The 13,324-nt window shown below is 39.6% G+C and overlaps 1 protein-coding gene across 2 annotated transcripts; it reads left to right on the top strand.

The window, feature by feature from the left end:
* The first annotated feature begins 3,125 nt into the window (after nucleotides 1-3,125).
* Nucleotides 3,126-12,588, top strand: LOC308330184 (uncharacterized protein). Of its 2 annotated transcripts, none has more exons than XM_080784927.1 (9): nucleotides 3,126-3,296; nucleotides 5,230-5,379; nucleotides 6,732-6,870; nucleotides 7,193-7,281; nucleotides 7,613-7,676; nucleotides 9,347-9,435; nucleotides 9,611-9,723; nucleotides 9,850-10,006; nucleotides 11,699-12,588. In XM_080784927.1, exons 1-9 carry the CDS (start codon nucleotides 3,251-3,253, stop codon nucleotides 11,851-11,853), a joined length of 1,002 nt encoding a protein of 333 aa, XP_080641053.1. In that variant the 5' UTR covers nucleotides 3,126-3,250; the 3' UTR covers nucleotides 11,854-12,588. The 2 variants fall into 2 exon arrangements, with proteins under 2 accessions (XP_080641053.1, XP_080641052.1); XM_080784926.1 differs by having other exon boundaries at nucleotides 11,696-12,588.
* Nucleotides 12,589-13,324: the final 736 nt, after the last annotated feature.

The following is a 13,324-nucleotide window of genomic DNA, read 5'->3' as shown; positions in this document are numbered from 1 at the left end:
CAATACTTGTAATACTTACAATAGAAGTCTATGTAGAAGTTGTCGTAACTCTGTTTTACTCTATGGCTCTGCCTCTGAGGAAAGCCTTGTCTCACTGCATCCAGACAGTGGAGTCACGAAGATGCCAAAAGCCGCTCGTGGCAGGCGTCTCTTTCTGGTTTTTAAGACAGCTGGTGGATGGAATTTAAGCTCCACCCACGCGACAGAATGCTGCGTTGGCCAGATTCCCGGAAACACTTGCCCTCGCGGCATTCTGCCGCGTGGGTGGAGCTTCATTTCCACCCACCAGCTGTCTAAAAACATGGAAGAGACGCCTGCCGTTCACGGCTTTTGGCAGTGCCATGTGAACCTGTCTGGAGCGGATGATATTGTTACGTCATGTTGTAGTATTGTATTGTAGTCATCAGGCAGGAACCATCATCTGGAACTTCCTTTCCCTCAAACCGGAAGAATAACAATAAAAGCTCTCTTAGCCTCGGTTTGATGGAAAAGGAAGTTCCAGATTGATGGTTCCTGCCTACAAAACAATACTACAGCATGACGTAGCGATATCATCCGCTCCCGACCGGGTATATATAAGCATAAGTATATTTTATTTATAAAGCACCTTTCGAAGCAAAGTTAAGGTGCTGAACAATTGACACAGTATAAACGAGTAAGACGCGCAAACGCGGGAAGCGAACGCAGCTCGTACATATTTGGGTTTTGGACGTATAGCTGCTTTGGGGACTCCTTATATGGTGCCCCTTTTGTGCCCATATATGGAGCTGAGTGATTGCTGATGCAACACACTCCATATTTGGATAGCGGGACAGACACACAGACAGACAGACAGACACACAGACAGACAGACATGATCTGCTAGGTCTCATAGTAAGTGTTCACTGAGTTCGCAACAATAGAAGCAAGTTAAAAACAAGGAACACACAGTTGTGACAATATAATACACTAGTGCAATGAGCAGAACAAACAAAAACATAGGGCTATAAAATGAATCAGGTTACAGGTAAGTGGTACATGGGAGAAATATTTACGGAATAAATGAGTCTTTAGGAGTCTCTTAAAACAACTGACTCACTCAGCATTTTTCAACGCCAGGGCAAGGCATTCTATAGGGTAGGGTAGGGTAGGTATTTCTAAAAGACCTTTGTTGGAGGACCTGAGAGGTCTAACATTGGTCTTAGGAGGCTTTTCTGGCTTTAATAGGAAGCCAGTGTAGTGCGGCTAATACTGGAGTTATATGTGCCCTGTGGTTTGTGTTGGTGAGGATTCTGGCTGCGGAGTTTTGAACTAGTTGAAGTCGGGATAGTGATAAACGGCTCAGAGTGGTGTAGAGTGCATTGCAATAGTCCGGAATCTCCGGATGGGAGTATATGAAAGCGTGCATGATTTTTTAACAGATTTGTTTTACTTACTACAGACACCATTATGCATAGCGGGGGTTGCATTTCCTTTGTTTTCATCATAGGTGTCTTTCACGCCTCTGACTCTGAGTGTGACTAGTCTTTGTCTGATGATCTTTGACTGGGAACAGAAGGAAAACAACTAGCATACAGCAACAGTTTTTACAAAATCTCATTGCTTATACATCTTTCTTTGAGATTTACATTAGACAATTCAAAATCTGATCTTTTCTCCCCGATTCCGATCGTTTGAAAATCATGTGATCACCCAATCCGATCGGGACAAACCTATACTTATGGTAACCACTAACTACTATTGTTTTAGAAATGCACTGTAATTTAACAGATTTTTCTTTTTTAAGAATAAAAAAATAAGTCTATTAATGTTGCTCTTCAATAGAAATGTCTCCATTTTTTGAGGGGCTATACAGCTTTTGTCCCCACACGTCTCAATATTTGCTAATGACTATGAAAGGAGAAATTAGGTCAAATGTCCACCACATAGCCTATGACATGAATTACTACGTTGACAAGAGCGCCCCTCACTTCACACGGGTGTGATTTTGTATTAGTTTGATACAGCTATTAGTGTGGATTTCTTTCCTACACAAACATTAAATTCCCATCGACAATGAATGGAGAATTTTACATCATTGTGTCTGAGCAAATCGGCTTAGTGTCTATTTTTGAGGGGCGCTATAGCCCCTCCTATATAGGCTACAGCTTTTGTCCCCATGACAAAATGTCTGCAATACAAACATTAAATGCCATTGAAGGGAAATTTACGTCATCTTGTTCTTGTCCCCACATGTCTCATACCGTATATGCCATCGACCGACCGCTAAATATGACATAAATGTCCGCAACACAAACATTTAAGCCATTTACAATGAAGGGAACATTTACATCATCTTCTCCCTACACGTCTCATATTTGCCATGGACAATGAAAGGAGAAATTAGGTCAAATGTCCGCTAAATATGACGTAAATTTGTGGCAACATGCATTCTGATTGGCCATTATGAGATGATGCATGAGATGATAAGAGCGCACTTCACTTCGGGTGTGATATTTGTCCTACACAAACATTAAATTCCCATTGACAATTAATTAAATTGAGAATTTTACGTCATAGTGTCTGAGCTAAAAGTGATGATGTACGATGATAAGAGCGCCCCTCACTTCACACGGGTGTGATTTTTATATTTGAATTGTGTGTGTGTGTGTGTGTGTGTGTGTGTGTGTGTGTGTGTGTGTGTGTGTATCATAGACTGGTGTGTGTATATATATATATATATATATATATATATATATATATATATATATATATATATGTAGACTATTTCACACCAACTTTCATTAGTTATTAAAGAGAATAAATTTCGTTCATTATAAATTCACTCAACTTTCTGTGGGTTTTATGAATGTTTAACCAATGAAAATAATTAACAAGAGCTTGTGAGTGACTAACAAATTAACAATAACACAGATTATTTATCCATTCCCTGAAAAGTAACGTTTAGGAGGACGGTTTCACCCGGCAGCTTGGCAGTTAATGTCAGAGTTAAATATATTTGTCAACCAACTTTAACTGACGACTATAAGGAACACCAGTGCCCCCTACTGGCTGTGCTATGTAGTCAAATGAATTCTGCTCTCAGTGAGTGCGCTAAGTAAAATCACATGATGTGTATTTTTGTCATATGACATTGATGAGAAGAAGACTGGACAAGAAGCAAGCAATGATTCACACTGGACGGCTTCTGTGAATGAAGGGCAACTTGACCACTTGTCAGGGATGAAATTCTTTACACAAGTTTGGTGATAGCACTTATAACAGCTGGAGCATGGAGTGTTGGGGAATTTTGCCTGCGATAGCCGCTTGTTTGCTAGGTAGGTCTCATTTAACCACATTGACTCTCGCGTCCCTGTTTTAGACATCTAGCTCCTTATAGGTGATTAAAAAATATTTTATTTAATGGTACAAACAAAGTCTTATTTTCGTCGTGCTGTAGGCCTATAACGGTATAAAATATAAACCTTCGGATTGTTATTGTATGAATTTAAGTTGGATTAAAGTTAACACGAATGCAGATCAGTTTGATGTCAAAGGATGTCAAATTGTAGTCTGCGAAATCGTGCTGTTTTCTCCCACAATATTGAGTTTGTATATTTGATTGTATGTTTTGTCATGTAGGCTACAGAAGTCTGTTTTGGAGAAGTCAAGTGACAACTTGACAAGCTTAATTTACAATATGAGTGTGTGGGATGGTTTGGGATCTCCATTTGGTTCCATAAAATCAAGTTCTTCTGACAGTTTAACCATTGTCTAAATCGTTTTGAGGGAGAAAGGTTGCAGCTCACCGCATTTGGAGACAGAACCAGGGAACCAGGGAAATCATATGACTTGTTGCATTTCTTGAAGAGGGTGTCTCTTATTCGGCAAAGCAGTTAAGCTCAGGGCTAATGTGATTACTATTACAATATGGTCTTTGTTTTCCTGATGTGTCTGCAAATTATTTCTCCAGATCACACTTTAATAAATAAAGAAATTCATAGATCAAATACAAGATGGGTGATTCAATAGCGGTATGTCACAGTCATATGTGGGTCTGCAATCATGAGATGTGGCGGAACGAGGAAGTTTTCTCGCCCTTTTATAATTTCGTTTTTTGTGCTTATATCTGGCTAGCAATAAGGAACTGCAGAACAGAGAACTGGCTAGGAAAGGATCATATAAATGTAATCTGAGCAAAAAGTCATCTGCCATCTAATCTCTAATCTCTAGAGGAGAGTGGGGTCAAATGAGACGCTTTTCACTATGTTGTCCATGGCAAGGTGAACAATAATAATAAGGCAGCCTTCTTTTTCAGATGCCTGAAGAAGGTCTATGACTGACCGAAAGCTTGCTATGTAGAATTTAAAAAAAAGCCTACTGGCAGATGAGCAGTGGCCTATTCACTGTTTTGTCCTTAAGCAAGGTGAAATGAAATGAGACAGAAGTCAAATGAGATCAACACTTATTTGAGGATATGTTATCTGTCAATTGAAATCATGAGTATGCCATTTAATATGGAGGAAAACAAACTATTCCTGTAGATCAACATGCCCCAGGTTAGAGAAGAAGACTTTGATAATCCAAGTCAAGGATCTGAGTGACAATTCTAAAAAAAAATGTATTATTTTATTTTTTTACACAAATAATTTACTCAAGTAATTTATCAAACAAATACCACATTTCCCTTTTCCAAATAGTCTTATTTATAAAAAGAAATATCTTGGAGGTAATTTATGAAACCATGTGTTTCATAATGTTCATAATGTGTGTGTAAATAAAATGTTACTTTTGTCCAATCTATAACTAAGGGCGGTTGTAATTGGTCTCACTGCACTTCTCCCCTACTACTTGCTTGCGGCTGATTAAAAAAATAATATATATATATATATATATATAAAAATATAATTGTTTTACTTAAAACATATTTATATACAGATTTTGAATTTTATTGTTATCGTCGATATATATTGCTCTGGACAATAATATATATATTTGACCCATTTTTATTACATCTGTATTGAGTAAATTATGCAGCCGATTTTAACCACTTTCAACCTGACGTGAAAAGTTTAAAAGAATTAACTGTTGAGGACGTTCTAAGAACAAGAATCTCAATGCCTGCACTGTTGCTGTGGCTGCATTGGAACTTCATGTGACATTAAGTAACTTGGACCCTACATATGACAAGGCTTTCCTTGTATTTCACTTCGCCTCCCTTCCCCATGCAGTGCCAAGTTAGTGTTGAAAAGACATGTTATTCTCTTTCAGGTATAGTAGTAAGCCAGACCACACTCGCTCCTGCTGTGACAGACACTACAGTCAGTGAGTTTGTGACCGCAATTCCCACGTCCCCGGGCTGCTCCGCACTCAACACGTCCACCTGCGAGCCCTGTGCCCCTGGATCCTACTATGACAACGGTGAGTCTAGACAAACCAACCTAGTGGCTCGTGGCTCTATTTTGGGCATCCATCCATCTTCAACCGCTTATCTGTAGTCGGGTCGCGGGGGCAACAGCTCCACCAGAGTGCTTCAGACTTCCCTCTCCAGACAAGGTTAATTAAATAAGGTTAGGAAGCGAAGACCATACGGTGGACTCCATGTTGCTCCCTGGAAGGAAAGAAACATGCGCAATGGGCTATATGCAGCCAACACTTCCGTGTTCATCTTCCTTGGTCTCAATTGCGCATGTTTCTTTCCTTCCAGGGAGCAATATGGAGTCCACCATACGGACTTTGCTTCCTAACCTTATTTAATTAACCTTGCTCCAGAGCAACATTAGTGACTTCGTCCTGGGGGATCCCGAGACGTTCCAAGGCCAGTGAGTCGATGTGTTTCCTCCAACTGCGCCTTGGTCTGCCCCAGGGTCTCCTCCCAGTGGCCCTATTTTGGGCATGTCATTATAGGCAAACATATCCAAATAATAGCAAAAATAGCTAATCATCTTGTTCACAGTGAGCATGTAGATCAGCTTGTAATATGTCTATTTACACCACATGACATCGTCAAGTATAAAATAGGGCTATTTAAAACGTTTGCCTCGATTACATTTAATAAACAATATTGAATATAAAAACGTATATAGTGAAAATAGCAGCTCATAAGCTCATAACACATCGATGTGCTGTGATCGGCTATTTTTACTCCTTTTTGAACGTCACTACTGTACAATGAAATACAAGGTTAATTAATTAGACTAATGAATTTAGTAGATTATGAAAAATGTATTAGAACTTAAAAATAAGTTATAAATCAGTTATTGGTTCAGTTTAAATATATTTTTGTTAACAGCCCAGCATCAGGACTAAAGTGCCATTGTGTGAAAGTATAATTCACTTTAGAGCTCCTTGCAGCGGAACTATGTTTCACAAAACAAACTCCTGCTCGTTCTGATCTAGCGATCGATGTGTCGTGAGCTTGTAGATTAACTCATTTCGGTGAAGACATTTGGTGTAGAGGGGCAAAAGTAAGGGGCCTAATAGACTCCTGGGGGTCTCCAGTCAACAAAGTATATAGGGTTTAAATGGTTAACGATTGTGTGTTGGCACACTATTATAGGATGTTGGCAGCAATGTAATGCAGTTATTGTTACTCCACATGACATCTATTTTTGACCCAAAGAATGCTTTGACCCCATCATTGGAACGCAAAGTAGCCACAGCTGTTGCCTAATATATGGTGTTGGCCTACTATCTAGCTGATCATTTTGTTATCAGCTACTTGTCGAGTCAAAACCCAAAACACCAAACATGTTCCTCTGGTCCTCCCTCAGACACGTTGCTGTGCTCCTGTTGTCCTGACCCTGGGTTATGTCTATTTCCTGGAGCCTGTCTTGCATGTTCCAGAGGCTTCTATCAGTCTCTGTCTGGGCAGCAACAATGCCTGCCCTGCAACAATGGCTTCTACACAGAGTAAGCGCCCAATCTATTAATTTAAATAAAATGCCAAATTCCAATGAACACTCAGTAATTTGCTGTGTGCCCTCATAGTTAACCACTTTCAACCTGGCGGCTGCCGGCTGGCACCCCTATTTTGAGCATGACAAACTCACACAACGCAGATGTGTTGTGAGCTTGTAGATCTTTGACAATAACGTGCTGCTAATCTGCTATTTAACTATTTGTGGTATGTATAATGGCTTAAGTTGTTAAACGTGCAGAACATCAAAGATTTCCCTTTGCCTCCTAATGATGATTTGACTTGCTGTCTATTTTTCCATGATTACACTTTTAGTGTCACTGGAAGCCCGCTGTGTAAGTCATGTTCTCCTGGGTCCTTCAGCAACAACACTGGTGCAGACACCTGCATGAGTTGTTCTCCTGGTACGTGTATTCAGCAGTACAGTGGCAAAAACACTTATCATAGATATTTATTCAATATCTGTAGATGTTTGTTTATATCCGTACTCATAGGCTTGGCCATTATTTTGATTTTTACCACATCTGTATCTTCAATTTATGCAGCTGATATGTCCTGATTTCTAACCCCTTTCAACCTGATGACCCTACTTTTGGCACGTTATTACAATAAATTATAGGTATTGTTTAAGCAATACAGTAAACCTGTTTTCATCAGTTCTCTCTTAAATCGTTTCTGTAGTCTACTTTTTTCCAGCTCAAAAGTGCTGAATTAAATTGCCTATATTATTTTCAGGTTCCTTCTCCTCCCAACAGAATTCCACATCGTGTCGTCCGTGTCCACAGGGAACATTTTGCAAGTAAGTTGCCCTGGAATGCCACCCTGTGTGATGTGCTGTGTTTTATGTACTGGGATCCAGAAATCAGTGTGGGAACTTTGATAACCATCTTTGTCTTTTCCCAGTCCCTTGTCTAAAGGTAATTTAACATCAGACATCACATGGTTCCATCTCATGGCTCCCTCGCACGCACGCACACACGCACTCACTCACGGTTAGGGTTACACATATCTTGAGCCACTGCTCACTCACTGCTTTGATTAATGCATGAGGTGTTTATCAACTGCTTTAAGTCAAAGCATTTAACTGGTTAAACGGTGTCCATCATATTGAATGGGCCTCATTCATGACAACAAATGTATTTCCTCCTGAAGGTCTTTACACACTGCGATGAATAAATTATTTGAAAGTGAGTCTGCAAATATTTTTGCATGAATAGCATCAAACCCTTCATATATCTAATTCATATAGGTTCATGACTATTCATGAACCTACATCACATTCCGTGCTCAACCAATCAAATCATCACAAAAGTCATTCCGGCCAATCACTTTTGACAATCACTTTTTCTCTTCAATATGTACTTTACTTTGCTCAGCCAATCAAATCATCGCTATGGGGTGATCAGCCAATCACAAGCCAATGTTTGTGTTCACACAAACCCAGAAAGCTGGGCATACGAGGGGCTAGCGCACCTCAAACATTTATTTGACTGAAAGATACAGAGATCTCACGGGCATATCAGTCGGATTGGCGGTGTGACAACGACATAGGTGTTAGCATTGCGTAGTGGCCCGAATCTCTAGTAATAATAGATCGCCATGGGCATAGAAATACAATAGTCATAGTCTTTCCATCTGATGAACATGAAGCCTGTATTACATGTCCTTTTCCAATGCGGTACAGTGGATAGAATAGTTAGGATGGTTAAATCATTCAGGATCAATGAAGTAGCCTGCTGCTTATTCTCCCTCGACTCTCTTTTTTGTTTTACCTCAGAAACTGTGCATTGTTTACAACAATATCTACAGTATTATATCCTATGCTTTACTTTAGTGATCTATTACCCCCAAAAAATATTTCATTTACACTGAGCAATACTACTACTTAATACTCATCACACAAGGGTGTCACTTGCCAAAAAGAAAATGTCGCATCACGTTGTTAGCTTGTAGATCAGTTTTTCTTTTTTGTAAGTGAGTAAAGCGACACTGTTGCACACTACAATTCACTCTGCATTCTATTCATGGTGTTCAATTATGAAAATGATTCACTTCTCCAATTTATGAACGAATGGCATTCTAGAATTTCATCATTTGATACGCCTCTGGTACTCACATAAGGTTTGTGCACATAATTAATCCAACATTGTTCTTTTCTTAAAGGAGCACTGAATTCATCTTCAAAATTATCTTCATATAATTGGTCCTCGGACTCGTCGCTCATAAGACGGCAAAATGTATCCTAATAAATGGCATACTGCATTAATGCAATATTTATTTTATCATTACAAATTATGGTTAGTTTTTCTATCTTCACTTTGAGACTACAACAAAACCAACCAACAGCCTCCGATTTGCTTTAATCAGAAAATATTCTTCTGTCAATTGATATGGGTTGTGGCAGCTATGAAATTAGCAGTAGAACTATTTGTTTCCACTCATAATACAAAGTGTCTCTCTTGTTAACAGTTCCACGAGTTGTGCCCAGTGTCCGACATGTCCTGTGGGTACAGAGTCTCTACAGGTTGCTGCTAAAGAGTGCACACCTTGTAGGCCAGGTAACTGACACGTTCACCTAAACATAAACAAACGTATGAAGGTAGGCTTTCAATTTAAGGCATTATGTGATTTTATAATTATGCAGTATCTTACACTTTACTACTATACTTTAAGGGTAGGTCCACACTAATGGAATAGCAGTGGCACTTGATACTTTAATTTGGTTTTGTACAGGCATGCACAAGGCTCCCCACCAGAATATGTGTCAAATCTGCAACAGTGGCTTCTTCCAGGTCCGCTGGGGCCAGGAAAACTGTGACGTTTGCCCTGAGAATCACTACTGCCCTGTGAGTGCTATTTCCTGTAGTGAACATGTCTCATAATGGATCACAATGTTGTCTTGTCGTTAATAAACCCATGTATCTGAATATTATTTCCTGTACAAGTTGTTTGATGGATTTTACGCTCATTAGAGTCCAGATGTGAATCCCATCCAGTGCCCCAATGATGCCTTCTGTCCACAAGGCAGCACAGCGCCAGGGTATTGCATGGAGACCTTCTTCCGTAAATCAGGGGAGACTTGTGAATTAGCCCCTGTCACAATTGCTCTTCTGGTCATTGGCGGAGGCGGTAAGTATTTAGGGCTGGAATAATTGTACAAATTGTACTTCAATTAAGTAAATCTTGTTATAGCTTAACAGAATAGTAATCTGTTACAATAATAGAGGATTTGAAGGATTGGATATTCCAGTACTTGGTGTAAAATTCAAGTCACAATTCCTTTTATTTATTTCCCATCCTGTGATTCAGTTTCATTCAGATGATGGCTGCTCAGATGTTCATGAGCATCTGGGGGCGATGTTAAGCATCTTGCTCAGGGACACTTCAACATGTATACTGGGGTGGGCCAGAGGGCAAACCGGTGAGCTGATTATCAGACTCTCTACCCACTAAGCTATGGCCTGCACACTTAACTATAATGTTCCTGTATTTCAGAATGTAAAGCCCTCACACTAATTTAATTAATATAGTAGGCTATCACGAGCTTTCATTAAAGGGCTTGCTGCTTGAAGTATGCTTGTTTGGGTTCCCATCTAAAAGATGGTTAGCTTGAAATTGCAAATATCCCCATCCATGTACTTTGAATTATTTTCTTTAGAGCAGTTATTACAGCTCATGTTAGATGTGTAGAAATGGGTCAAATCTCCCTTAAGATGAAGTTATGTTAAGCCTGCTTTTGCTAATGTTTAATGTCACACATTAGATGTGGTTGTAGTTATCACCCTTTTGACCATGCAAACACAATAACCACTTCTGTTCACTGAAGTGCTTCAGAAAGCTTTTCTGCGATTAAAACGAATCCTGCTGCTCATTGTCAGAAAGTGCACTTCGTTTGGCAGGTGTGAAGGCTCATTCGAATCCTAATGCGTATCAAAGAACCGCATTCTAGTCCGAGCAAAAACGGGGGTTTCGCTTCGGGGGGGTTACGACACACACGGCACGACACATGCACGTTATGAGTATAATTGTATCACCATAGATTTCACTGTGTAGGCTAGTTTATGAATGGAACACATTGATAAAGGTCCCCCCTGCTGCGTTTCCAATTGCTGCGGATGACAGTGTGAAGGCAAACCGCAGCAAATTAAATATGCAAGAATCCCAACTTCTCCGCCCATTCACATCGAGTCTACCGAAGTATTAGGTGGTAATTTAGTGGTACTAGTTTATTATACTCTAAATCAGACCAATCGGGCCATAGCTGATTGGGTACTATGAGGCCGTCTGGGAAACAGAAGGTCCTTGGTTTGCCCCCTGAAAGGGTAAATGCATAGGACAAATGTACAGTGACTGTGACAGACAAAATACCCAGGAGTGGTGGGGACTATTATTATGAAATATATAAAGATTCTGAGACACATACTGTGCAAAATGTGAAACATCTAATCAAATTAGAATTGTGTAAGACTGTGTTGTCAATGTCTAGTGATGCCTATACTGTCAATGTTATTCTTTAAAATAAATCACACCCGTGTGAATTGAGGGCTAATCATTGTACATCATGATGTAAACTCTCCATTCATTAGGACAAAAATAGCCGATTTGCTCGTCCACATATGACGTAAATTCATTGTCAATCAGAATTTAATGTTTGTGTAAGATGAAAATCTACTCTAATAGCTGAATATAGGAGGGGCTAGCGCCCCTCAAAAATCTTGAGTTGTACAAAACAACAATGATGTGTATTTCAATTGAAGATCAGATATTTTTGGCAAACAACACCATCATGTATGACTTATTCTTTTCTCTCTTTTCCAGTAGCCATACTATTTGCCATTCTTTTTGGGCTACGTCGAAAGAGAGATACTGACAGAGAACTTTCTATGGTGCGAGCTCCACTATTACGCAAAGAGCGACCCCAGGGTCGATACTATGGAATACCCTGTGATGCAGAACCTGTTTATGCTGGCTGGTGAAGATAGCTAAAAACTGTTCAAAGATTTTTTATTATTGGACCTACGCACGTACGTGCTATCATTTGATCGAGAATAAGAGATGTTTATACTTGTGCCTCAATTGTGGACAGGACTGTTAAGACAAAATGTAGACAGTCATGTTTTAGTAAATGTTTCTTAAGTACCGTATGTTGACAAACCACTAGGCATTTTATGAGCTACATTTGAAAATATTAGTTGCATGTTCCTGTGGTTTTGTTGTTGACTGACACTGTTTAAGCTGTTCCGTCTTGAAAATGAAAAATGAAAAAATAAAAAATGAAAAAAAGAAAGAGAAAAAAAAACATTCCACCCACAAACTGGGTTAATGGATTAAGCGAGATACTGGATTCTTGAAACGTCGATGTGATCCTGGTGGTATCTTATGAAAAGCACTTTGTACTAATGTATGTCATTGATTTACTTTGCACTCATATCTTGGCAGATTGGTCAGTGCTTTTGTTATGCTTATAGAGAAGTTCCTTTGGTCAAAGTCTTAAATTGTGGTCGGTGCCTCATGCGTAACTTATACTCCGTTGAACGACAAAGTATAAATCAGGCCTTAGGCTTTTTTATGCATTTGATTATGGTACTACTTGTTTTCTATCTATAGTTTAATTGATACTTTTGTCCAATGTGTTTGATCTATGTTATTTAAAAAAATATGGTATTTGTATGTTTTAAAGAAAGAACAAATAAAAAAAAGCTCAACCTGGACCAATCATTAATTTAATCCTGTTTATTTGCTCATTTCATTCATATATTTCCATTAGTGTGGAGTGGACCTCAGCATATTTGTCTAATTACAGTAACTGGCTACACATGCCTCCTCTATTTGAGTGACCGCTGCACCCATTTCGAGTCGAAATGGCTGCCACATCAAACACGAGGTGGATGCTGGTAAATACTGCGGCATGGTCACGCTGGACCTCCAAAAGGCTTTTGAAACCGTACACCACTCCATACTGATTAATAAGCTAAAAGCAATTGGTTTTGATAGCACATCAGTGAGCTGGATGAAAACGGATGGTGGACCATGGAGGTGAACGCAACACTGCAACTTGCTCCTGTTTGTGGATGACTCTGCACTGCTGGTCTCAGACAAGGGCTCAGGGGTAGAGTGACCGGATAGGAACCGTTCCCAGTTCGAACATGGGCTCCCCCAGAGTTTGTGTCGAAGTGTCCTTGAGCAAGACTCTGAACCCCTAATTGCTCCTGATGTGCAGGTTGGTGCCTTGCATGGCTTTACTCATATGGATATTAAGAATCAACTGACTGAGAGAAAACGCTAATGTTACTGCTACTGAATTAGTTAAATTTTCGCTATATATGAGTGACTGACACATACATACATACAGAGACACCTCCCTGACAACGCCGAGACAGCTTGTTTATTTTTGGACCACAACGCTTATATGAAATGATTTTAAGATCACCCCATGTTATTCTCCAT

This window comes from Protomyctophum bolini (genome assembly GCF_963924005.1).
Source record: "Protomyctophum bolini genome assembly, chromosome: 15".
Classification (NCBI taxonomy): Eukaryota; Metazoa; Chordata; class Actinopteri; order Myctophiformes; family Myctophidae; genus Protomyctophum; species Protomyctophum bolini.
The sequence above is the reverse complement of the archived record's forward strand: the minus strand, read 5'-3'. Positions and strand labels throughout refer to the sequence as shown.

Coding starts and splice junctions, on each gene's coding strand:
- LOC308330184 (XM_080784926.1), top strand. CDS start 3,251: ATGGAGTGTTGGGGAATTTTGCCTGCGATAGCCGCTTGTTTGCTAG. Junction 7,282..7,612: donor CTGCATGAGTTGTTCTCCTG/GTACGTGTATTC, acceptor TATTATTTTCAG/GTTCCTTCTCCTCCCAACAG. Junction 10,007..11,695: donor TCTGGTCATTGGCGGAGGCG/GTAAGTATTTAG, acceptor TCTCTTTTCCAG/TAGCCATACTATTTGCCATT.